At 36.3% G+C, this 24,384-nt stretch overlaps 1 protein-coding gene across 12 annotated transcripts in view; it reads right to left on the bottom strand.

Moving 5' to 3' along the window:
• The window catches only part of atp2b2 (ATPase plasma membrane Ca2+ transporting 2), a 125,949-nt gene that overhangs the window by 37,554 nt on the left and 64,011 nt on the right, over nucleotides 1-24,384 (bottom strand). For all 12 annotated transcript variants that reach the window (XM_072381883.1, XM_072381884.1, XM_072381886.1 and 9 more), the window contains 4 exons: nucleotides 6,066-6,266; nucleotides 2,596-2,853; nucleotides 2,036-2,161; nucleotides 289-414 (listed from right to left, as the gene is read on the bottom strand). In XM_072381883.1, coding sequence (XP_072237984.1) covers nucleotides 289-414; nucleotides 2,036-2,161; nucleotides 2,596-2,853; nucleotides 6,066-6,266 — 711 coding nt within the window. The remainder of the gene's footprint in view (nucleotides 1-288; nucleotides 415-2,035; nucleotides 2,162-2,595; nucleotides 2,854-6,065; nucleotides 6,267-24,384) is intronic.

Here is a 24,384-nt window from a genome sequence, read left to right as displayed (position 1 = left end):
TAATGTCAGGTACGGTATCACACAAATACCTACAAAAAGTTAATAGAGATTAACCCAGACTTAACAAGTAGACAAATGCTTATTTTTAGGTTTATTGTTTGAAAGGCCTAAGGTAACCATGACATTTTAAAACATTACACAATGAGCAACACATACTCTTAGCACATAATGAAATGAAATGACAAAAGTTGTTTTCAAAGGTATGGTGCTGGGCAAAACTGACAAACAAACACACAAAAACTATTCTCGAGTATCTAGGAAGATTATTTGAGGATGTAATTGTCTTACCTTTCTTCTCTTTCTTTTCCTCTTCCTCTACACCAGCCCCAAGTAGGGTGAAGATGATTCCAGTCTGAGAGTTGACACCAACAGCAGTCACCACCATGCGCCCTGACCCTTCCATCACATGGGTCCCTGAAGAAAGGGTAGTGGTATTATAAACAAGAGATTATAGATAATTTTTTAACACTTGTATTAACAGGGACCTCCATCTTACTCTGGATCTTCCGTCTTAACTTTAAAAGAAAAACATTTTCTAAACTTTGAAACTGACAAAAATCTTCAAATTAAGTCAGTAACAGCTCCATAACTGCAAAGCAAAAAAACGAACAGCCTTGGGTTCCATTGATAAGAATGTTCTACTCAGTTTGTCAAGGGCAGGTCTAATACATGCTTGAAGGGGAAAGTTAACAATCTCATATTGCACTGTTACTGCTCTGTGTATGTACCTCTTAGTCTATCTTGGCTGAATACCTGGCAGGACATATCTACCATAAGAATTTAAGTTCAACAATCTAACAGTATTGGCAAGTTATTCCACAGCTAGAAGATGACTGAAATATTTCATATCTATTTTGTTCATTTATGATTTTCTTGTAACTAGTGCACAGTGAAATTTAACTAATCCAACCAGTACAGGGGCCTCCAGAGAGGAGACTTTAATACACTAAAAAAGTATAATCAAAATATACTCATACAATTGATTTATGATCAAAACAGTGAATGTGCAGCAAATAATGACTAAACATTTCCCTGTTAGTATCAGTTTTAATTGTTTTTTACTCTGTGAAAGGAGAAAAATATGCACTGCCTTACAAGGTAGTGACCTGCTCAATCAAGAACCTTCAATGGTTTCAATCTAAAAACTGATAGGTTGATTGCATTCTGTATCAATAACAAATGTATAATCACTGTCCCTCTGCATGGAACTAAAACCAAGAGATTAGGGTACATACCTGAAGTGTAGCAATCTTAAAAACGCACGTTAAACTTAATTGAAGCAAGTCAGAATTTTTTTATTTTTTGCTGTTTTATTTCAGAAATAAATGTGTCACTCCACAGATTTGTGCCAATCGTAGACCACTTTATACCTCTGTGCACTTGCACCATATATACACAATACGTACATGCAGAAAATCATTAACCTTTGGGAGAGTAAGTCAATGTGGGTGAATATGAGGCTAATTAAGTTAGGCAGCTAAATAGCACACAGCTAATTACGCACAGAAAAAAAAATCCAAGACGTGAGATCAGATTAACCCACTTTTATGTTATCTGTGTTATTCTTCTTTTCTATGAAACCTCCAAGAGTACATTTGGATATATGCTGCTGCAAGCACCAAAACCAATAAAAAGAGGAACACAAGAATAAAAAAAACCATCATTGCATAACTTTTGTTTTCTCTCTCAGATAAAGACATGACTGACTTACATTTTTTTTATTTAGTAGAACAGCCAGTTACTCTCACCTTAAGCCTAATAAATAAATGCATTCAACTCTCAACATACTAAGAACTTTAAAGACAGACGTCATTATTATCAATAAGAAATAATGGATTTTAATTTGTTTCAATATTGCAACATTAGGCAAGTGGGTGCAACAACTATACCAACTTTAGCAGTGGTGATGGGCTAACAACTTAGCTCCAGTCTGCTGCCTGAAAAAATGTGTTTGTCCCTTCTTTACAAAATAAAAGGCAGGAAACTTTCATTATGCATCATTCATACCATTAGAGAGCATCAACGAGCAACATACCAGAAAGCAGCATAGGGTCTTTGTCTGCGGACTTCTTGACATGGTCAGACTCTCCAGTCAATGATGACTCATCAATCTTCAGGTCGTTACCCTGGATCAACACTCCATCAGCAGGAAGCAGATCACCTGAAACAACATTAAAAAATTATTTTCTATCTGGAAAATGCTCAAAATAACTTTTAAGACTGTGACCATGTAGTGTATTTTATGCACATTTTGGATTTGGACAGGATGAGCATTTGGTGCTACGCAGCTAAATAGCACTTTCAATTGTTTGGATTTGTATGGATTTGTCTTCAGCTAAATAATTGCCCAACTCATACCCAAATATATTTGATTGCTTAACATGGACTTCATAACTTTAATCCTAACTTTAATCTATTTCCAGCATTTGAACCATCAAAATTACTTCACAACAGTGGTCTGTTGAGCCAGTAGAGGCAGTGAGTGAGCATATCTGCCTGAGCAAATTTGAACAATTCTGACCTCTATTCAAGATCCAAAACAAAGAAATGAGAACCCTTCAATCTCTTTAATCTTGACAGTTTTCTTACACCTACCGTATTTGATCTGTGCGATGTCCCCTACCAATATATCAGCCACGGGCAGCTGTATGACCTGGCTACCACGGACCACCTGGAATTTCTGCTCCTGCTCGATGCGGCTCTGCAGTCCACGGAACTGCTTCTCTTTTGACCAGTCGTTGAAGGCCGTCACCAGCACTACACACACTACAGACAACAGGATGGCGGCACCCTCAATCCAGCCAGCATCTGCCTCACCCTCATCTTCCACTCCGGCTGCCGCTGTACCACACGCTGCAAAAGAGGGGAAAACATTTAATACCCAAAAATGAATAAAACTGTACAAGTGTACTTTGTTTTTGTGCATACACCAAGGTTTTGTGTATCACTGGATATCAAATCACAAATGTCATACTCAAGTATATAGTGTAAAATCAGTGCTCACTTGAGTTTCTGCAATATAATTTGAATATAGTAAAAATGTAGTAACAATTTGATTAACTCCTTCAAAAAATCAAGAATATATTGCACTGAAATAATTGTATTTATGGGTACTCTAAGACACTATAGCTAGAATCCAATTCCTGCTATAAGCAAAAATATTATTGAAAATATGGTCAAAATGTGATTAAACATTCGTTGCCAACAAATATTCGATTTTTTTTTTGGTACAGTTAGTAAATGACAAAAAAAAGGTATCTAAAATCTTGATTAGAAAAGGAAAAATCTGCTTTAACTAGTTAAACTCTACCCCCTTGTGGTGATAATTATTGAAGCTGAAAGCTCAAACAATCCTCCTTTAAGTAGATCCTCATACATACATGCTAAAACATCCAGATGACATGAATTGTTATGTTAGGTTATTTGTCCTGTAAGGACACACGACCAAAAACTATTGAGTCATCTAAAAGTATAGGAGATTTTTTTCCTTTTTTTTCATAACTTTGAATTAGATTAGATTAGTATATTCTGGCTTGTTTGGTTAATGCAGCACTGTGAGGATAGTAGCTATCCAAGGTGCTGAATGCATTTGTCTTTATTTTCAATTCATATGAGCAAAATATGGATCTAGACTCTAGGTCTGAAAATAAGGTTAAATTGAAAGTAGCCTAAAACCTGCATTTTCTCCCAGTAGGAAGAAACTCTTCTGCTTCTAAATAGCAGTTTAACTATTAAGAAGTATGTGAAAAAATGTCCCTTATTTTGACTTGATTATTTCCCTTGGTAAACAATTTCTGCTGAGTTTCTGGGCTAAACAGTTTCTTTAAACAATTTTTCAATACAGAATAAGACAATCATGGCATTTTGCCTCTCATAAATAGACAAAATTGTTTAATAAAATTATAGCTGATACACCAATAAAACCCTGAGTCAAATAAAATGTAAAACAACATAACTAATAGTGCACAATTTTTTCAAATTGGGAGCCATGTACAGTTAATGATTAAATGATGATGTACCAGCATCAAAGGCACTTTGCCACTGTTTCAAACAATGTTATTATTTTAATGCCATGTAATAGTATTCTTTGGGGGAGGGGGAGTGGGGGGGTGTTATAATTTTGTGTTTCTGTAAATGATCTGTGTTTAATACCAACACAATTAGGAGCCTGCTCTTTCAACTGTTGCCAGGCTGTTTCTTATGTAAATGAGAATGAAATTATCCCACCAGGTTCTATTTCTGGACTTTAATCTTTTTTGACCTATTTATAAATAAAGCAGCACAAAGAGATTTGTGTATATGTGGATGGTGTGTGTTTGTAGAGTTAGTAGGCAAAATTACAACCGATTTTTTGTCATCATATATATTTGAGCAGTTTTGCTTATTGTCCTCTGAAGGGAGAATGACCATAATAATACTGTTTATCAGTTTTATAGTATTTATATATCATGCTCTGAATTTGATGCATTTTCATTTGGATGGTTGTTGTCATTTGATCATTTAGACAAAATAATAAAACATGACATACAATTTTAAGTATTTGGAAAAAACTTAGAGTTTATAAAAGAATCTTAAGAAAGTGTTAGTGGTAGGCATGAAAACCCCTCTGGAGGCAATTTTGATGAATCAAGTGGATGATCTGGTGTGGTGGTTAGCACTGCTGTCTCACAGTAAAAAGATTACTGGTTTGAATCTCAGCTGGGGCTGGTTGTTGTTTCATTTGTCACTGCGTTGAACCTGCTTTAGACTGACATCCTGTCCAGGATACAATAGTCTCGAAACCGATGGAAGTTGGGATAGGCTCCAGTCTACTGCAACACTGAATTTGATGAAGTAGGTATAGAAAATGGATGGATGGAAGCTGATAATCTTGTTTCTGATTACCACTTAGCATGTCAAAATATCCTTATAACACCCTCTTTAACACACAAACTGCATTCAGATATTTTTCAGAGGGTGGTTCAAACTGCTACACATTCATATTTTTCTAATCCACTGCTATTCTTTTCCATTCAGCAGTTTATGTTCTGATTTACATTAATATGTATTCATGTCATTCAAATATGGGAAAAGACTTGCACAGTGACGTCTCTAGTTTTGCTTCAAGTTAAAGGAAGTTTGATTATGGATCTATAGCTGCATGCAGTTATTAGAATTTGATGCCTGTTGCATTTATCTGCTTTCTTTGAACATCGTGATCCTGTGAGCTAATTCATAAAGAAATGCAGCTTAAAAGATGCAAAGAAAATAAATATGGATGCATGTAAAATCACTGTTTATAACTGATGATAAAGTTGAAATAATCCAAGACAATAACTACACAATTATGATTGATTCATTTATGAGTACAACTCCCATTGTCCATCTTGAAATATTTCTTGATCAGCACAAAATAACTGAAAATGTATTAAATCTGAAATTAATTGATGAACTTAAACACACCACAAAGACAGTGGTAATAACTTGTTTCCTCTTTGGTATTTCCAGTTTCATGAGAGTTTTTAAACCCCTAAAATGATGACTGGACCCTTTGGCAGGGAAAATTAATTCCATTACTGTGATAACGTAAGAAGAAATGACTGATGTTGCTGACTCAACACCCCTTTATGGTCTCTGTCTTCATTTCCTGTTTCATGGCTCACAGAACTGATGTATGGGCCCTGGGACCTCAAGGTTATTTCTCTACTCAACACTTCATTAACCTTCCCAGTACCTCTCTTACACACATTTAACACAGTCATAATGTGCCGAAACATACACACACACTCTTTGCTTGGCGAGTCACTTGACCTCTTTAGGCTGGCCACAAACAAAGTGTAACCTGCCTTGCCAATTAAAAAACGCTTGTGCACACATGTGGCTGTAATTGTCTCTGTGAGTGTCCATAATGTCACTGGAAGAGATGTCAATGGGCCAATACGATTATAGGCCTTTGATGTTCTATGCAAAGTGAAGATAACAGAGATAATGACATGTATGTGTTTGTGTCTGACTAAAGACCTCAAAAACAAATGACAGACAGGAAATTTCACAGTATGCAAAGTCACAGGTGCTGCTTCACTTACACTCTCCACTGCTCTCTCCAGGCGGATGGTAGAATGAGAGGCCCAGGGAGATGAGGGCCGCAATTTCCAGGATGATGAGGGTGACATCTTGCAGGGCCTCCCACACCAGCTGTAAGAATGTTTTTGGCTTTTTTGGAGGTATCAGGTTTTGACCAAATATTTCTTTTCTTTTGTCCAGGTCACTTTGGACATCTTCAAGACCTGATTGAAAAAAACAGAGAAACAAAGAGAAATAAATGAGCATCTGACAGCACAGTACATCACTCTGTGATCGTAAGCGTGTATGGGGCACAATGACCGTAACAATGTGTTGGACATTCAAGTTTTTCACACTTATTCCAACAACACGTTTAAATGATCAGCTGACAGGACCAAACAAAACCAGAATTTTTTTAATTGCTTTAAAGATATTTTCATTGTTAAAAATGCTCCAGCAAACTTTGCAACCGATCTTTTCTCTCAGTCCTCTTTTTTAGCCTTTTCTCTTTCACACTCTCAAACCACACACAAACTACCTCTAATTACCCGTTTGAGTCATGGTGGGCTACAGAGCTACATTCCTTATATAATTCCGCTCAAGCGAAGAGAGCCTTATGCTTCGACCTCCTCCACCTCCTCATACAGTGTGAACTATTGTGCATAAATATTTTTAGCTCTTTTATGTGAAGAGTTTCATGCTGGCTTCAGGGATAAATTACTTTTAGAATATTTTCCAGGTAATTATTTTTATACAAGTTCAAATTACATCAAATATAGGGCTTTGGCAAGAGTATTGGCTGAAATTCCGATAGTGTAGATAGCTTAGTATCACAATTTTGTTTGTGATACATTATCACATGTATTATGTTTATTACTGAATATTGATTTATTTTGTCATTAGACCGTTTGCCTTATTACTTTGCTCAACTTCAATGGCTTATTCACCACCTAATAGGCATGTAATAATGATAAACCGTTATACTTTATACATCCTGACACATTTATGTGAAATTAAACTAACTCTACAAGAAACCTTGAGCAATTGTCAGAAATAGTGTAAGGGTCTAATTAAAAAAAAAACATTTTTAGGATTCCTTTATTGTCAAAAATTTTGAGCACTCCATGTTGGTGGCTTTATTTGCATTTATGGCATTGATAGACATTATAAAGAAAGTCACTGTTGTGTATGTATATATTATGTACAAAGTAAGCACTGCAGAGACTTTGTTGCCTTTGGAACTTGCAGGTCCACAGTCTGTTTTTTACTGTCATCGATCAACCCCCCCCCCCTGGAATTTTGAACAATTTCCATTAATCTATTTATGCGATCGGTAGTTTACTCCCTTGCCATCTCTGCCAAACAGAACAGGTTGAACACTGCTCTCTGCCCCTAGTTGTGCATGCACATCTGTGATGACATTGCGTGAAACCTGTCTATTGCCCTCTAGGCTTTTGGTACATAATTATCAGCCTATAGCTTATCACTACCATAATTCTTTTTCTTAATCCCATTAGATGGTTATAATATGCTACATCACATAATTCTATTATCTACAATTTTTTTTATTAAGCCCAGCAATTTGGCTAGATTGATAAGAGGCGAAAAAAGTTTATGCAGTGGAGGTGATGGATAAGCAGGTACTGATCAGTTAAATCAGCTAACTTCTACTCACATTACAGGACAAGAAAATAGCAGTGAGAAGATCAAGAGGGTTTAGGAGCTTCTGTGGGAGGAAGAGCTGTGGTTGCAGAGAAAAGGAAATGGCTAAATGTTCTGTGAAATAAGTGGAAAGCTAACATGAGCCTTGGATTTGCCCGAGGGTGCATGATGTAGAAATTGGCACTAAAAGATAAGAAAAACAAAAATAAAAGAATAACCAAATCCATCTTGATGCTTTGATGGTGGTCAACCAGAGCATAGTAATAAAGCATAAAAAAAACAAAAAAGAAAGAATGAAAGAATGCTGTTTCTGCCTGCTGTTGCTCTTAATACAACATATTTTTGTTTATTTATAATAGATAAATGTTTATAACTTCTTATGCGCAAAAAAGGTTTCATTCTTTTATTGTGGTGATTTATTTCACCACATATCAGAATGATATAGTGGCTCTAAAATTATACTCGATATAAATGACTGTTTATCAAATGAGTTTTGTTACAGCTTAATCTGAATCTGCATAACTGATGTGCCACAAACAGCTGTGGGCTATAAACTACATCCACATCAAAGCCTCACATATCTATGGAAGTAACATTAAGTACAGTAACTGCAATGCAAATTTGTGCTCTCCATCTTCAGATAACAATATCAATAAAAGATCAAGCTACTTTTTTCAATCCAGCTGCTTTTCAGTTTTACATCAATATCTGGGTGCTGAGCACACGCATAAACAGGGAGTATATTCACAGTCGCTCTCGCTGTCTGTCTCCCTCACAACCACACACATTACCACAGAATTATATGCATGCATAGTGCGTCACTGGGTCTCCCAGGAGTGACTCTGTATTGCACCTGGTAACAGTACTGCTGCATGACAATGCCTTACATTTTAATGTGTAGGCCAGTGAGATGACTTACTATTTCGTGCAGAAATTAAGTGGCGATCAACAAAATAAGATGAGGGAAAGATGATTTTAAAAAAGGCTCTTATATGAAAAATAAAAGTTTATATATTCCAAGAATTAGATCAAATATAGAGCAAAACAAAATACAGGGAAAAGGTGGGGACACAACGTCAGCAGACTAAAACATGAAAAAAATCTGTGCTCTTACATTAGAGAATGCCCTGGTTACAAATAGATCAGTCTATAAATAGCCTCATTAACCACTCTTTTATTTGTCTATTTAAGAGGACCTAGCATGTACTCCTATTGATGTCAGCAGCATCCTGCTTTACATCACACATAAACATTTCTGTGTGCATGCTTGCATGTAAGCATGTGTCTACTGGCTTGTGAGTTATGACCACCTTCTTGTACTTTTTATGTGTGTGTAATAAGGCTGGCCAAGCATGTCTACCACTATTTGCACTATTTCACAGTAAAAGTTTACCACTTACTATTGGTTAAATACACACACAGTGTACACGCTCACACATGCATACACTTCATACATGAAATAACAACAGACAGTAATATGGACGTCCAGGTGCACATATGCACACATTTTAACATTCAGCTTTTGCAGAGCTCCAACCATCTTTTTAGCTGCATGTTGCAGAAATGCAACATTCAGTTGCTTTCCTGCCCTACCCAGCTGCATGCCAAAATGTTATTATGTACTGGTAAAAACAGATTCATGTGCTAATCCTCAAAGCACATTTACTAAATCTGTCCAGAGGCACAGGAGTGTACACAGTCTATAGTTGACAAACACACCACTTTTCACTAAAAGAGCAATGATAGCATTCGTCCACAATACTTTCACTTGCTGGGCTGAAATGCTAATGTCAGTCTCGTAGTCTAAGTGATGCTACATTGTCATGCATTGATATTCAACTTTGTTCTATTTAAATCCCCCTGAGAGGTGAGCTATGCTTTAATCTGTAAATGTGATCATTAAAACTCAGTACTTTCTGGAAAAAAGTTCTTTCTTTCCCGAATTGCCGGTGGCAGGATTACTCACTGAAAAAAGATTAATTTGTCAGATTATGAAATATTTCAAACTAAGAACTGTCAGCCCACCATTCTGCTCTGGCCATGGTTTTGGAGGAGGCTGGCAATACAAAGATGATTCACAACATTCTCAGAAAAATTAAGGCTCTGTGCCAGAGTCTTCACAAGTTGTGAAACCTAAACACAACAAATTAATTTCATTGTCATCAAGGTACAAAAAGAAACCTTTTTACAATCAGCAAGAACAAGACTTCAGGATTAACTCTCCTATACTGATCAGTTGCCCCATTTTTGAGTTAAAATGTAGATTTAAAAAGGAACTTTCTTAAAGTCTCATTTTGAATTAGACTTGAAAAAAGCTCCTCTCTATTTTTGGCAGATTTCTTGGGATGATTTGCTGTAGAACTTATCTTAACAGCGTAACTGTCTTCATTTTTAAATGCAATTCTCCACAATGGAGAATGTTAATAACACACTTATAGTTATGAGCATTTAACAGTGCTAAATGTAAGCAGTTCACATTTGAACTGCTGAAAGCTTTGTGACTCTGGGTTTAAAATAGGATGACTTATCATGACTGTTCTGTTGAGAATAATACAAACTTACTTGACACTATAATAAATGACATCATATCAAATGTGCATATAGCTGAAAAAATGCCATACGGGAGCACTTGAATGTTAAATTTGATGTAATTGAAACTTCGATGCCTATAGTAAAACTTTATATTGTTGTGCTGATTATACTAAAATGAGTGCCTCGTAATATAACATTGTAGGCTTATTTGGCTCTGTGGTCTAAGAGCAATAAAAGCTGCTGAAGCTTCTGTGATTTAACAGACAAATTAAATTTTACATCAACATCAGCACCTTTTGAAAGCATTCCATAAAGTCTGAATTTTGATAACATGAAAATGTTCCTACAATAACATACTCTACCATATAAATTACATTGATGATGATGATAGAAAGGAAGAAATGATGGAAAAAAATAAACACTATTATTTTTCGGCAAAATAATCACATGAAACTGACGAGTTATCAAGAGCTATTCACTGATCTGTCAGCTCAAGTAGGACATGTGATCTAAATCTGCTTTGATAAATGGTACCTTCCTAACATCCTGCTTCCAGACAGACTAGAAAAAAAAAATTCTGCCTTCATTTTTGCACAAGGTGAAATAGGATCTTCTTCAGTCAGAGGGAATATGATGGCATATTTTAACAGTTGCCCTTTTTTGTAAGTGGCTAAAAATAGATCTCCATGGAAACACTATGCATCCCACTCGCTGAACGGAAATACCCACGACTCTGAACCGTGGAGAATATGTGAATATGTAAGTAAGCGCGTGTTTCGTGGGTGTATTTTATGTACAAGAAGATGTGTGTGTGTGTGTGTGTCACTATATTCCCAAAGCAACATTCAGTAAAGACTGAAATGATGGGATGACCTCTAAATGTCCTTATACAACAGGGCCATCACAGTGATCCAGGAGAAAAAAAATGTAATCTATAATAAAGAAAGAAAAAAGTCTAATCATGCTGAACTGACCAACAGCAATTTTTAAGCCTCCCTGGTCCCCTCCAACCCACAATTGTATACCTATCTATCTTAACTTTATCTCATCTCTGATATTACAGTGTGGTTTAGTATCCAAAATATGTCACCATAGCAACAGGGTTGTCCAATGATAAAAATGATCTTCATAACAAAACAAAATGTTGATCCTTTTTCCCTTCACCAAATCAATACTCTCCACATGTGTTCTCAGCTTTCACCATTTACAAAAAAAGACAGAGGGGAATGAAGTGTGACTCAGAGCAAAAAAGAGTGAGGCAGGGACTGAATCAGAACAAGAGTTGGGTGGATGTGGAGTAACTCTATGAATAATAACCCATCAGCAGCTAATAAGTGGATAATTACCATGCTGTTATTAGAAGAGGGATTGATGGAGAAATGTGTCACAATGTCCTTGAGGATGGCCTCTATTATAATGACACCATTTTATACAGTAAAAGTTTATTTCTGTAAATATAAAGCCAGAAAATATAGGAAGAATGGCTTAAAAGGGGGAATATTTAAAATCAACATGAAGGCTACAATTAGACATAGAACACTTTATTAGAAGATATTATTGATATTGGGGAGGAGGTGGAAAGAGTGTTGTGTGAACAGATTCAGGCATTAACACAAAGGAGCACATGAGGACATGCAAGGGTTGTAAAATAAAAGAAAAAACTCAACTTTGTATCCTTTGAAAATTAGCATTGTTGGAAAGAAAATAATGTTCCAATTACACTTGGTCCTTTCTGATCTCCCTTTATTCAAAGGTCTAACCTGTTATTCTTCCTTGGAAATACAATTTACAGCATCCATTTTTTTTGTATTTCTTGTTTTAACCCAAAGATTCAACTGTGGGATCATAATTAAAGATTGATTATACATAAGTACTCCTGTTTGGAATTACCTATTTTGGCCTCATTTGATTTATCAGCTTTCTGAAACCTCTATTGTCAACCATGAAAAATTGCTGGAGATTCTATATCAGAAATTACAAGATTTTCCTCATTTTAGCTTTACTTTTATCTTAGTCAATATCAGTGAAAGAGGCTCCTGGCTGAATTAAAGTTTGTTAACCTAAAAGTTCTTGTGATTGTTCCTCCTTTGCCTGTTTTTGTCTAAGGGATACACAATTTGTAAGCTTCCCAACTCAAAGTGAAAAATGTACACACTGAATACATCCTGTGTGTGGCTTTTTTTATGTTGAATGTCCCTGCTCACCTTATCTGACAATACCAGCAGCGTGGTGGTAATGTCATGTTTCACTGGACTCAGCATGCAATAAAGTTCATGATAAGTGATACTTTTCACAATGACATCATTAACAAATATAACACCAATTGTACAAGACACCTCAAACCAACTATTGTCAGGAATCGTGTCGGCATCTTAATTTCTCAGCATATTTGATTCTAGATTGCTTTATTGTCACTGTACAAAGTATGGCAAAATTTCAAAGCAATCCATGCTGAGAGATTTACTGATACAAACAGCACGGTCCTAGCTACCAATGTAAGCAGTTCCAACTGCTGTTCCAGACTGAACTGGCTGCCACATTTCTAATTGATGAATTGCATTGGCTGTTACACATGATTAGGAATGTCCTTGAGAGCGTATCCTTATGCTTATATTCGTGTTCTGTATATAGTTTTAGGAGATGAATCATATAATCAGAGTTTTGCTTTTTGAGACATGAAGTGAGCACTTTTTACATTTTTCTGATTTTCACTTTTTTTAATGGACTTTTTAGTCGATAGATCAAGTTTACAAACTTTGCTGTGGCTGCACCTCTGTAATGATGTTGCAAAGAATTTCTTTAGGAAATTAACTCAAAATCACTAGAAGTAAGCTGAGTTTGAAGACACTTGGCTTTCATCTAAACAGTGGATCATATGACTAACTTAAAGTTCATACTTTATCTATTATTTTGAATGGGGCCATATCCAGAAATAGAGACAGTCTGCTTACTGTTAACTGAAGACATACTTAATTAAAAGAGTAGTGATTAACAGAGGAAAAGAACAGTGTTCTGATTTGGGTTGATCTTATTCCGAGAATACAGTTGCCTTTTTAATTTTGCATTCACATAGCCAGCCATCTTGTATCTTGCTAGGTTGGCATAGTTGTTCACATACTTGCATGTACTACACCAGTAATTGAGGTTTTTAACAAGGGGGCAAATTAGCAAATGAAGAACTCCAGGATTTGCAATATGAACAAGGAACCTGGAGGCAATAATTACTTTGTACTAAGTTTATATTAAGATGACAGCAGGAAAAGAGTAAGAGCTGCAGCACTGAAAATGATATTTGAGACCATTAAATAAAGGAAGTTAGGTATATGCTCACATTTGTCCCTGCAGTGCCTCTACTTGTCACCTCCATATCGCATCTTGTTGAAATCAAGTATGACATTCTGAGGATGTTCACCATAGACAGTCCAAAGAAACCTATTATATGCATGGTAATCTTCATGAGTACACATACACTTAATTAAAAGCAAGTATAGTCCTAGTCCTACATTTTCAGGTGTCTTGCTTGGAAGGTGGTTTTGTTTTCACCGATTCTCAATACATTCTAAACCCGTCTGTGAAAAGATGATTTGACAAGTCTTCAGTGTAGCAATACAAATGTAGTCTTGCATTGTAAAAGACAGACCAGCAATCATTCACATTCTAACAGGTTAAACATGCAAGCAGACACATTACAGTATGTTAACAAATGGCTCAGTGAATTATCTTATTTCATGATGAATCACCGGGTCACATGAAGAAACTCACGTGCACAAACAAACATGTTGACCTATCATTCATTCCCCTGAGGACAGCTCATCTAAAAGTTAATGGACTGTAAAGTGACACTTTGCAAATTCTAACACGTTGTCCCATCACGAGTGTATTGCATATGTATTATACTCCGTGCTACCAAACCACAATTCTTTATGGTGTGTTTCTGCAAAACGGAAGACCATTTAGATGCAAGTGATGTGATGTGCTACATCTGCAACAAAAAAAAAAGTTATGTTTATCTGTTAGCCAAATGCCAAATGCGAGGTTATGGCCGCTACTTGGGGAAAGTTTTTTTGGGAAGTACACTAAATAGGAATAAAAATGTCTTCTTATTGCAAGGTTCTGAAACTGAAGCAAAAATCGGATTTTTATAAAGTAAAAATGATACGTCTACTAAGTCTTATGTCTCTATGTTTGTATGCAGTTGCAACATAACTATCAACTAACCCTTCAAATGGTATTGTTGCTTTGTGACTTTGTGTGTTTAGAATGTGCCACATATTCCAGATTAATTAAGAGAGATTTTCACAAGAAAACATCTATGACCACCTTCTAGATATATTTTTAATCTTTAGTCATATGAATTAATATATAATTATATTATAATGATTATTATTACATTGTATAATTAATATATATACATATGTATATATTAATTATATTATATATTTTTCTTTTTTGTAAGAGTTTTTGAGATTTATAGTCTTCCAAAATAAAAGTTTAATGTATGGTGCAATGCAGAAGATAAAGCTGTCAGTTGTGTGTGTGAGTGTGTGTGTATGTGTGTGCAAAGCTGTGGGGGCAGCTGTACAAGTGGGTGAGTTTTTCTGTCAGGCACTGTGCTCTATGTGTCTGACTCATGCGAGAAATCGGAAAGTGGAGCGAAACAACCCAGCTCACAGCTCTCTCTCTCTCTCTCACACACACACACACACAAGCATGCCTACACAAAACACATACACATACACACACGCACACACACACCCACACACACACCACTATCTCCACAAGATAACTGATAATCACTGAGCATTTGTACTGTGCAACATATCAGCATGAGCGTTAGAATGAAAGTTGTATTGTGACAACTAAATGAAGACTGATTGATACATCCCACATTCATTTTAAAGCTATTGTGCTATAGAGCCTCCTTTGTTATAATGCTAATACCTTTTAAGTTTTTTTTTTTTTTTAATTTGTTCAATATTTTACAAGAAAAAAAGCTTTCTATAATGACGCGACAACAAAAAGCCCATAGATATGTGTGGTGTACTATATGCTGCTCATATCAGAGTATTTGAATGCCCAAAGGTTTAATTAACACCTCTTGGTAGATCTTTTCTGGAACACATCAAGAGCAGCATGGATGGGAATAACAGAAAAAAAATCCAACAGTGACTCTTGCGGGATGAAGGCTTCAGTGCATATGGTCCTTCTTAAAACTGTGAAAATAAAGTGCATTCATGAGGTCCATTCATATCATGGATCCATGAGAGTGTGAGGTCCAACTTACCAATGCCCCTGTCACTTCCTAAACTTTATTAGAAAATAAAAGGGTAAAAACACTGTATTTCTCATTAAAAAAGAAAGGATCCTTGCGGAGCAATTTTGGTTGTTGCACATACAAGTGCATGCAAATGTACTAATTCAATCCACTGTTGAATCTTTAGTTAGTCAGTAGACAGTATTTTTTCCACTGTCGGAGCCTCAAACATTGTAATGTTAGCTGGCCTGACTGCCCTAGTTGTGACACAGCTTTAATGAGACATATGTTTACTGACACTGTGTACAGAGAGGTGTATGCATGTGTGAGTGTGTCTGTGGCAAAGAAAAGGAAAGAGATAGAGGGAATGTGTTTAGACACAACTGCTTGGTGATAAGGGTAAAGTGTAATGGGGTCGGTAACTTGAACCTGTAATTCCAAACTGGTCAACCAGTCATTCAGTAAAGCTACCCATGCATCACTCCTTCTTTTTCATCCATTCATCCATTCGTCTACTTTTCATTCATTTATCGATCTATATTATTCAAGCTATTTGCTTAGCAAACATCGACTCAGTGACTCCTGTTTCTTTACTTTAATCTTAGCAATCTTAAAAACACTTGGACAATTAAATAAGTAATAGTGAAGTTTGTGGACCTTTGAAACTGTGTGTTTCTGACTCGTTTTGATGCACATTCTCTGAGGACTCAAGAGCTGTGATATCGTAGGTCATGACTTTGGTTTCCATCCATGCAGCTCACCACTTTGCTTTATTATTGCCTGAAGATTTTCTCGTCTGTTGACGGGGTCTTTGTAGCTTCTTCAACTTGTAAAGTGTGTTTGTATGGCTGTACATATGCAGGGCCCACACATGGATTTGTTTTGATGACTGTGGTGTTACATCCTACAACTGTAGGTGGAGCCAAGGAGCACAATATTTCCCAAATCTATAGTGGTGCTCTAAAAACCAGCTGTAGCTGTCCAAAACAGTTCCACCCCAGGCCTATTTTTAATCATCCACTCATGTGATGAAGCTGTCACTACAGTTATTGTATTTTATAATTTCCCTTTAATAATTCCCCTTTGAGATTAAAACATTTGTTAATTTGATTTGATTAAATGTTTTTAGACTGCATAACTGCAAGAATATGATGAATATAACAGCTTTAAAATGCTACTGAATTATAAATTACTGTTCAGCAGATTTGTACTTACAAATCATGGCCTGAATCACAAGTTAATTTGTCATTTTAAATAATGTCCCATTGAACTACAAAGACCGCAGTAACCTACTATTATGCTACAGGTTAAAAAGAAAAATGTCCTGACCTCAGTAAACTCTGGCTCTTTGGGTTTAGCCAGCCATGTTGACTGTGAGTACCTACAAAGAGTATTTTTTTCAATATTTCTAACTGCTCACAAACACAGTCCAAGCACACACTCACAGATCAACAACCCTTCCCCCCTGGGAGTGAAAAGGGAGAGCACGGAGGGCCAAGAGGCTGAAAGGAAGAGTGACACTGGTCTATCTGCTGTCTCCCATCTGGGTGCAAGTCTCTGGTTTCACCCAGAGGCTCAGATAAGCGCCGGACACAATAAGGACAGCTATTAAAATTCAAACTACCAGAGAAAGTCATAAAATAGTCATGACAGGTAAGGGAAATCAACACACTTGTATGCACATCTTATCATCTGTCTGCTTGGAACTACAGGGGAAATACACTGTTTGCAGAAGGTACTGGTGATTAGAAAGAAGAAATAACAGCGGAAATAAAAAAAAAGTAAAACAATGTTTTAATCTATAGGAATAATACATACATTTTTATGATGCAATCACAAACACTGATTGTGTAGAAAGAAATGAAAAAGCATTTATCTCTCTCTCTCTGTGCTGAATTTTGATTGAGTTGGAATGTGACTGAAGGCATGAAGCTTCATCCAAATATCTCCATCTGTTACACAAATGGATGCAGCTCCAGCAACATTCCTGACATTTTACAGATATCCGAACACTGTATTTAGTACAATTGATTTTTCCACATACCACTAATGTAAGGCTAGTCATCAATAGCAGGGTTGTATTGATGTGCTGTCATGATATATTAAAACACTAGTAATAGTTTGAAATATTTGTCACAGAGGAGACAGCAAGCTGCGGTATTAGCAGACAGGCCAGTAATGAAGTGATACATTCAAAATCAATGTCTGATAATTGGCTTATCGTAAAATAGATAGTTTAGTATATCAAACATTACCAAATAATAAAGAAAATGCCAATTACAAATTTCCAGATCCAAAAGGTATTAACCTTTTAATCAATTGAAATATATCAAATATATGATATATATCAAGCACTGAAGATCTGAATTGCTTTCTTTTTTCTTTGATAAATGACTGATGGAATAGATCATTCTTTTGTAAAATTCAACTTCTATACTCAAATTTCACAATCAAAGCAAAGTGAAAAAGGTTTGAAATGCAAGCTTTGGTCAAAGGTTATGTACTAAATTACACAGTAAAGACTGCATAAAATTATGACCTGAGTTTACTGGATAAAACTAAAAGCCTTGAATGATGCTGTCTGAAGAAGGAGCATTGATTAATAAAGGAAGCCAAAATGAGTTTGCACATCAGGCAGTGTTTGATTCCTGTTCTTTGATCCTCTGTCTTTGGGTAAGTGTGACAATTTCCGTAGCAGGATCCCTATTCTCCCAGGCAGAAATAAAATGGCTTTCTTAGCCAATGGGCAAGGCACAGAATAAATAACTTTAAAGGTTCCAAAAAGGTATTTTTCTTATGATCTTTTTTTCTGCTTTTTTCTTCAGTTTATGTGAAGTCAAAGTTGATATAAAGATACTCAATTGAGCAAGGCAGCATCTGCTTTGGTCTCCTTGAGAGGGAAATGCTGTCCATCTGTTTTGGCAGGGCCAGTTACACCCTTGTTCTGCCCCACAGCAGGAGAAAAGACAGGAGAGAGGTCAACTAAAAAAAAAAGTGCTGACATGAAGAGAAACAAGCCAGTTATAGCCCTGTAATTTGCATATCAAGCTCAAAGCTTAAAGGTGCCTGTCAAGTCTTTTTTTATTGGCTTCCACCAGCCAGTTCAAATTCAGGATATTTCAGAGAGCAAGAGCTGCATGTAGATACTGTATATGACAGCAACCTGGGGCAGAGAGACATTTAGAGATGTCAGTATCTGGGGTACTGGCTTTTCAATTGAATCACATCTCTGAAGGCAGACTTCCGCACAGCCTGCAACTAAAGTCTGAAGTGGTGAACTGGTGGTGATGAAAGAGGAACCGGGTGGTAGTTGGTAAAATATATGTTTAAAAGCATGAAACACAAGAAGAAAGAATCTTTCAAAGCCTCAACAAACATGCTTTATTATTACATGACCATTTTATTGAAGCTCAGCATGATCATGTTAATGTACCAATAAATAAATCAATTAATTGTACTGCACTGTCAATATTTGCATAATTCAATTGACACAAATACATGTAACTGAATAATCTATCTTTTCAAAAAAGAAGATTGTGGTTGGCTCAAAGATGACTACTTTTATTTAATTTTTCTAAAGTAAGTTAATTATGTTGCTTCAGCTGATTTTCCATCATATACAATTACAGATCTGGAATCTGACCAGGCAGCAACACTTGCTTTATGTTTCCAGTCATGTTTACTGTACACTTCAGTGTACTTTCACACAGACATATGCTGTATACTGTTGTGAGTCAACAGCAGGGACCATGGGAAAAGGCCAGTGGAATCTGCTTTTTGGCATATGTTCTCTTAATTCACTCAGGCATCTCTTGGGACAGCTCCCTTCACTGTTGTCCATGTCCTGTATCTCTGTGTGAGTCTACATACGTGTTTGTGTGTCTCTACGTATATGTCTGTTGGCAGATTCTGCCTTGTTCTAAACAAGAGGGGATTTTATGAGGAAATCTGTGATGACTAAATGCAGTTTAAGTCTGAGGCCTCGTTTGAGCACTGTCAATTAAAATAGCCCTCAGTGTACCCTCATATGAAAGCCGAAACATCTGAGAAGTGACTCCATGTCATAACACACCCCAGAGGACATGTTCACAAACCATTATTATCTGTCCTCAACTTCAGCTCATCTTTCTGTATGTCACTGACATCACTACAGTTTTTGAATGAGGACGGGGTGAATCAACTTTTACTGGCAACTGTATTGATGATGGTTAACAGATAAGTGAAAACTCCATACATCTTCCCAGATTTACCATTTTATACTACGCCAACAACTTTGTAGTTTTATCATTTTTGTCAGTCACAGACTTCTTGCGTCATGTCTTCTCACAGTCAGCTTCTATATCAAGATTGCAGACTGAAACACAAGACGTAGAAACCAAATGCAGGTGGAAATCCTTTATCAGCCTTTATCAAAAAACAAAAAAAAGCTTTCAAACTAATACAACATATTATGTGCCTCCACTAACTTTCTGTTACTTCACAAACATTTTTATAGATGGCAAACAAAATGTACAAAAATCACTTTTTGAACAAATTAGTACAAAATATAATTTCCAGAATTAACATGTTATTATTCCTCTGGGGTCATTGTGACATTTTGGATGAGGGTCAGCTAACCTCCTTCAAAATGTATATCAAAAGAAAAGTTGTTTTTCCATCAAATACAACAATTTTGATGCAGTTTCACAGAATATAAATGGGTTATGCTAAACCGTTTATTACATCTACATTTGTCATAATACTATACGATAAAAAATTCTTGCTCTGAAATTTCACATACAGGATTAGGAATTCACTGCATTTAAGTTGTTATTTAAGTTCTCTGTGAATGGCAGAAATCCATTTTGCTCTGTTCTCTTTATTTTCCAGAGGTTTGTAAAAAAAGAAATCCCAGACTTCTTTCTGAATCTGTTTGTAAGGTTGATTGCAGAACAGGTCTTCACCATTTTGGACATATCTTCCGTGTTTTTAACTCAGTAGCTAAAAATGTGCGTAATCCAAATACAGTCACATGTCTGATGACATCACATGCATTCGCTCTATTCTACATGAGATTGACTGAAATTTCATGTGTAAAAGAACCATTTGACTTAGCCAAATGAGGAAAAAATGGTATCACTGGATTCCGTATTAGTATTTGAATTACATATTGTGCACAACACCATAGAAAATAATATCTGAATTTGATTTCATGGCTAGTTTAAGACATAACAAAATATGAAGAGGTTGAGCTCCCCCAGACAGCTCATTCCTTTCCTTGGTAAATCTTCTTAATATTTCATATATACTCTTATCGCAGTGATTGACTGCTATGCCACTGTGCTGCTTCAATCTGCCTCAAGGTCATTCTGCCAGATCGCACAGGAACACCTGTGTGAGTGTTACTGTCTATTTGTACGTGTGTGCACGATTGTGTCTACCCGCAGTGTGGTTTTGCTTCCTCACAGAGCAAAATGGCTGTGTATCATTTATAATATGTCCTCTGAGAGCCATTTCCCTCTTCCCTCTTCACTGCCTTCTATTTCATTCTCTCTTTTTTTCTACCTTTTCCAGTTCTGTTACAGAGTCACAAGGGGAAGAGAGAGGATGGGAGGGCAGACACAAGAGGGGGAGGAAAAGAGAAGCAGAAGAGTTGCAGAGCAGGAGAAATTGTCCTTATTAAAGAGACGGCAGCTCCATGTGAGCGATCCCTTGTGGGACAGAGATTAAATAGACTGCGTCAGAGGGGAACGTGCTTGAGGTGCTGCGACTGGAGGACGTAATTAGTACGATCATCAGGGAGGGAGGGAGGGATGGAGGGAGGGTGGAGAAGAAAGAAAGCGAGGAGGAGAGAAGCAAGATGGGGACAAACAGGCAAGAAGAATGGACGACAAGGAAAAACGTTTAAAAAACAGCAAACACAAAAGTGCAGAAATGTCAGAAAATGCGGACTAAAAGGCAATGTAATATTATACAGGGGATAAAAACAGATTAGTAGAAAATGAAGAGATGATGAATTGAGTAGAATGAGAAAAAGAAAGAAAGAAAGAAAGAAAGAAAGAAAGAAAGAAAGAAAGAAAGAAAGAAAGAAAGAAAGAAAGAAAGAAAGAAAGAAAGAAAGAAAGAAAGAAAGAAAGAAAGAAAGAAAGAAAGAAAGAAAGAAAGAAAGAAAGAAAGAAAGAAAGAAAGAAAATGGAACTGGTGAGCAGGTGGTATATTTCATTTTCACTCTGCAGTCACAGAGATGAAAGAGGGAGGAGAGGATAAAGAGAAGGTAAGAAGAGGTAGACAGCAGATGAAAGGGGCAAACAGTTTCCTGAGGTATGACTAGAATTTATAAAAAGCTCATCATGGAAACAGGACAAAACAGAGTGAGTAAGCTGTATACAGTAATAAGAACCAGAGGGGTAACAGAAGCACAGCACCATCCCGCTATTACAGAGGGAAAGAATGCTATGTACACATAGGACCCTCTGCATTTTTCTACAGGCATTAAGTCATGACCCAGTAAAAAAAAAGGTGTTTCTTAAGAGTCTCTATTCTATCCAATCGTAGCTTCCTCACTTGTCATGTCCCCTTTTTCCTTGTCTGTTTCTGTATACATTCATATCCTTGTCACATGTGTGTGTGCACATGTGTGTCTGTATAGTTTCAAATCACACTGTGGCAAAAAAAACTGAGCAATGAAGTGTTCACATGAGAAATATTCTCTACCATGAGAAACATAATAGTCTATGATGTATTACCTGTCCACCAATTATTACTGTCATTACTGCTACAGAGGTCATTTCAGGAGAATTCTCACACTGGGATTGGTCCTCAGTCAAATGGTAATCACCTGTATTTCTGCAAGACATTTTCCTCACAATCAAAGCCTCTAGAAGGAAATCAGCTTATGGCAAAATTAACTGAAAAAATGTTTTATCCTTCATTTCAGCCAATGCAGCTTAAGGAATATCAAGAAAACAATGAGACTAACACTGTGAAAGAAGTGAAAGTAGAAGAGAGAGATGATGAAGGTTAGAGATGTAGAGCAGGTCTATTTAGGCTACACTGCACACTGGCCCACTGGGATACCAACGACCGACCAGTACACTGAAATAGAAATGGGAGCAGAGAAGAGAGGAGAGATGGAGGGAGAGGTAAGGTGTTGTGAGTAGAGAGGGATGAGCTGTGGAAGCAGTTAAAGGGCAGGTGGAAGGGTTGATGATGAGGAGGCCGGGGGTAGGGCATGAGGGGCTGACAGGTAAGTATGAAGTGAGAAGATGTAAATGCACAAACATCTGACATGGATTGCAAAATGTGAGGAAATATTTCTTACGTTTTAAAGTTTTATTTCAAATCAACAATTTGATATGTTTGGAAACACGAAATTATTTCAACAGGTAGGTGACACTTACGACACCATTTTCACTTTTTTACAATATGTGGAAATTATCACATTTTACATTCTGAATCAGTCCGCAAATGTCCAAAGTCAATTTTCTATATGTTAAATCATAACATATCATTGTTAGAAAGCAGAAACAATCTTGTCAAAGTGACAATTTGATGACAATATGAATGGATGATATAGGTACAGTTTTGCTTTAGTTGCTGTTGACAACCAACAGCTCATCGAGCAAGCAGTATCAAAGGCTTTGTCATGGAAATAGAAAAGCAAACAACAAACTCTGTATTTGGCCCAAGAAGCGAGACTTTTGAGCAATGTTGCACACTTTGGAGATGACAGACAACATCCCATCACAAAGAAATATACATATGTACACAAATATGCACAGGGATACCTACACTCTACAGCAAGACCAAAACTAAAGTCATGAAATCATGTAAACTAAGCAAGTAGGACAGTCCAAACATGAGATGTGTGCTTCACTGCCACAGAATCTTGTCACAATAACCACACAATTTATCACAGAAGATTAGCAGATAGCTTCTAACGTGCTCCAAACATGAAAATAAGTGATTTTATCATTAATTGCACATTATGATGAAATGATGAAATATGTTCGTTAGAAGTCTGTTTTTTTCTTTAGTGATTCAGAGTATGCTGACGTTTATATATCTATATCTTTATCTCTATATATAGAGATAGAGATATAGATACATATAAATTAACTGCAAGTTTACTGTGACGGGCACACTTTGGTTCTTTTTCAGTGCTGGGAAATAAAGAAGTCTTGTATAAAAAATCTTTTTAAAATATGGCTCAATAGTCATTTTGTTATCATATTTCAGCCCTCTGATTCATAATCAAATCAAATAGTGAGGTGCCTACAGAGTCCCACCTCAACATGCTAGCTTAGCTTAGAAGATGGGTTGCAATGGCTTTGGAAAACAGTTAGTGTGGTTTCCTCAGTTATGATTTACACTTCTTAAAAGAAGACTGAATCATGCTGAATCATGCTAAGAAAAAGGACAAATAAACAAATAATAATAACCCAGAGACTGAAACCCTAAATTGTAAATTATAATTTGTAATTTGGTTTAATTACTGATATGTATTAACAACAGTAAAAGAAGTAGAGTACGTCTTTATAAATATCCAAAATACATTTATTGGGCTGCAGATACTTACTTTTATTCAATATTTAAAGCTAACTTTCCACTCACTTAGTTACCAATCTCTGCCTGGGTAACAACATCACAAGAGCAATCCTGCACATCTGAATGCGCTGTGTTCTCGAAGGTTAAAGCTGCCAAAAAGTCATAAGATTTTTTGCAAACTTTTTTTTCTTTTTTTGCATGTTAGATTAATTGGTGATTTCTAAATTGATTGGACTGGTGATCTGTCTCAGGTGTACTCTACTCTTTGCAATATGGAATTAAGAAACAATATCCAAATCCAAACATTTAAAGCAAAACCCACTGAAAAAAATCATATATGCTGGCCCAGCCCTAATACAGAACTGTGT

Source organism: Leuresthes tenuis, unplaced genomic scaffold (genome assembly GCF_036924035.1).
Source record: "Leuresthes tenuis unplaced genomic scaffold, fLeuTen1.0.hap1 SCAF_3, whole genome shotgun sequence".
NCBI classification, from domain to species: Eukaryota; Metazoa; Chordata; class Actinopteri; order Atheriniformes; family Atherinopsidae; genus Leuresthes; species Leuresthes tenuis.
The sequence above is the reverse complement of the archived record's forward strand: the minus strand, read 5'-3'. Positions and strand labels throughout refer to the sequence as shown.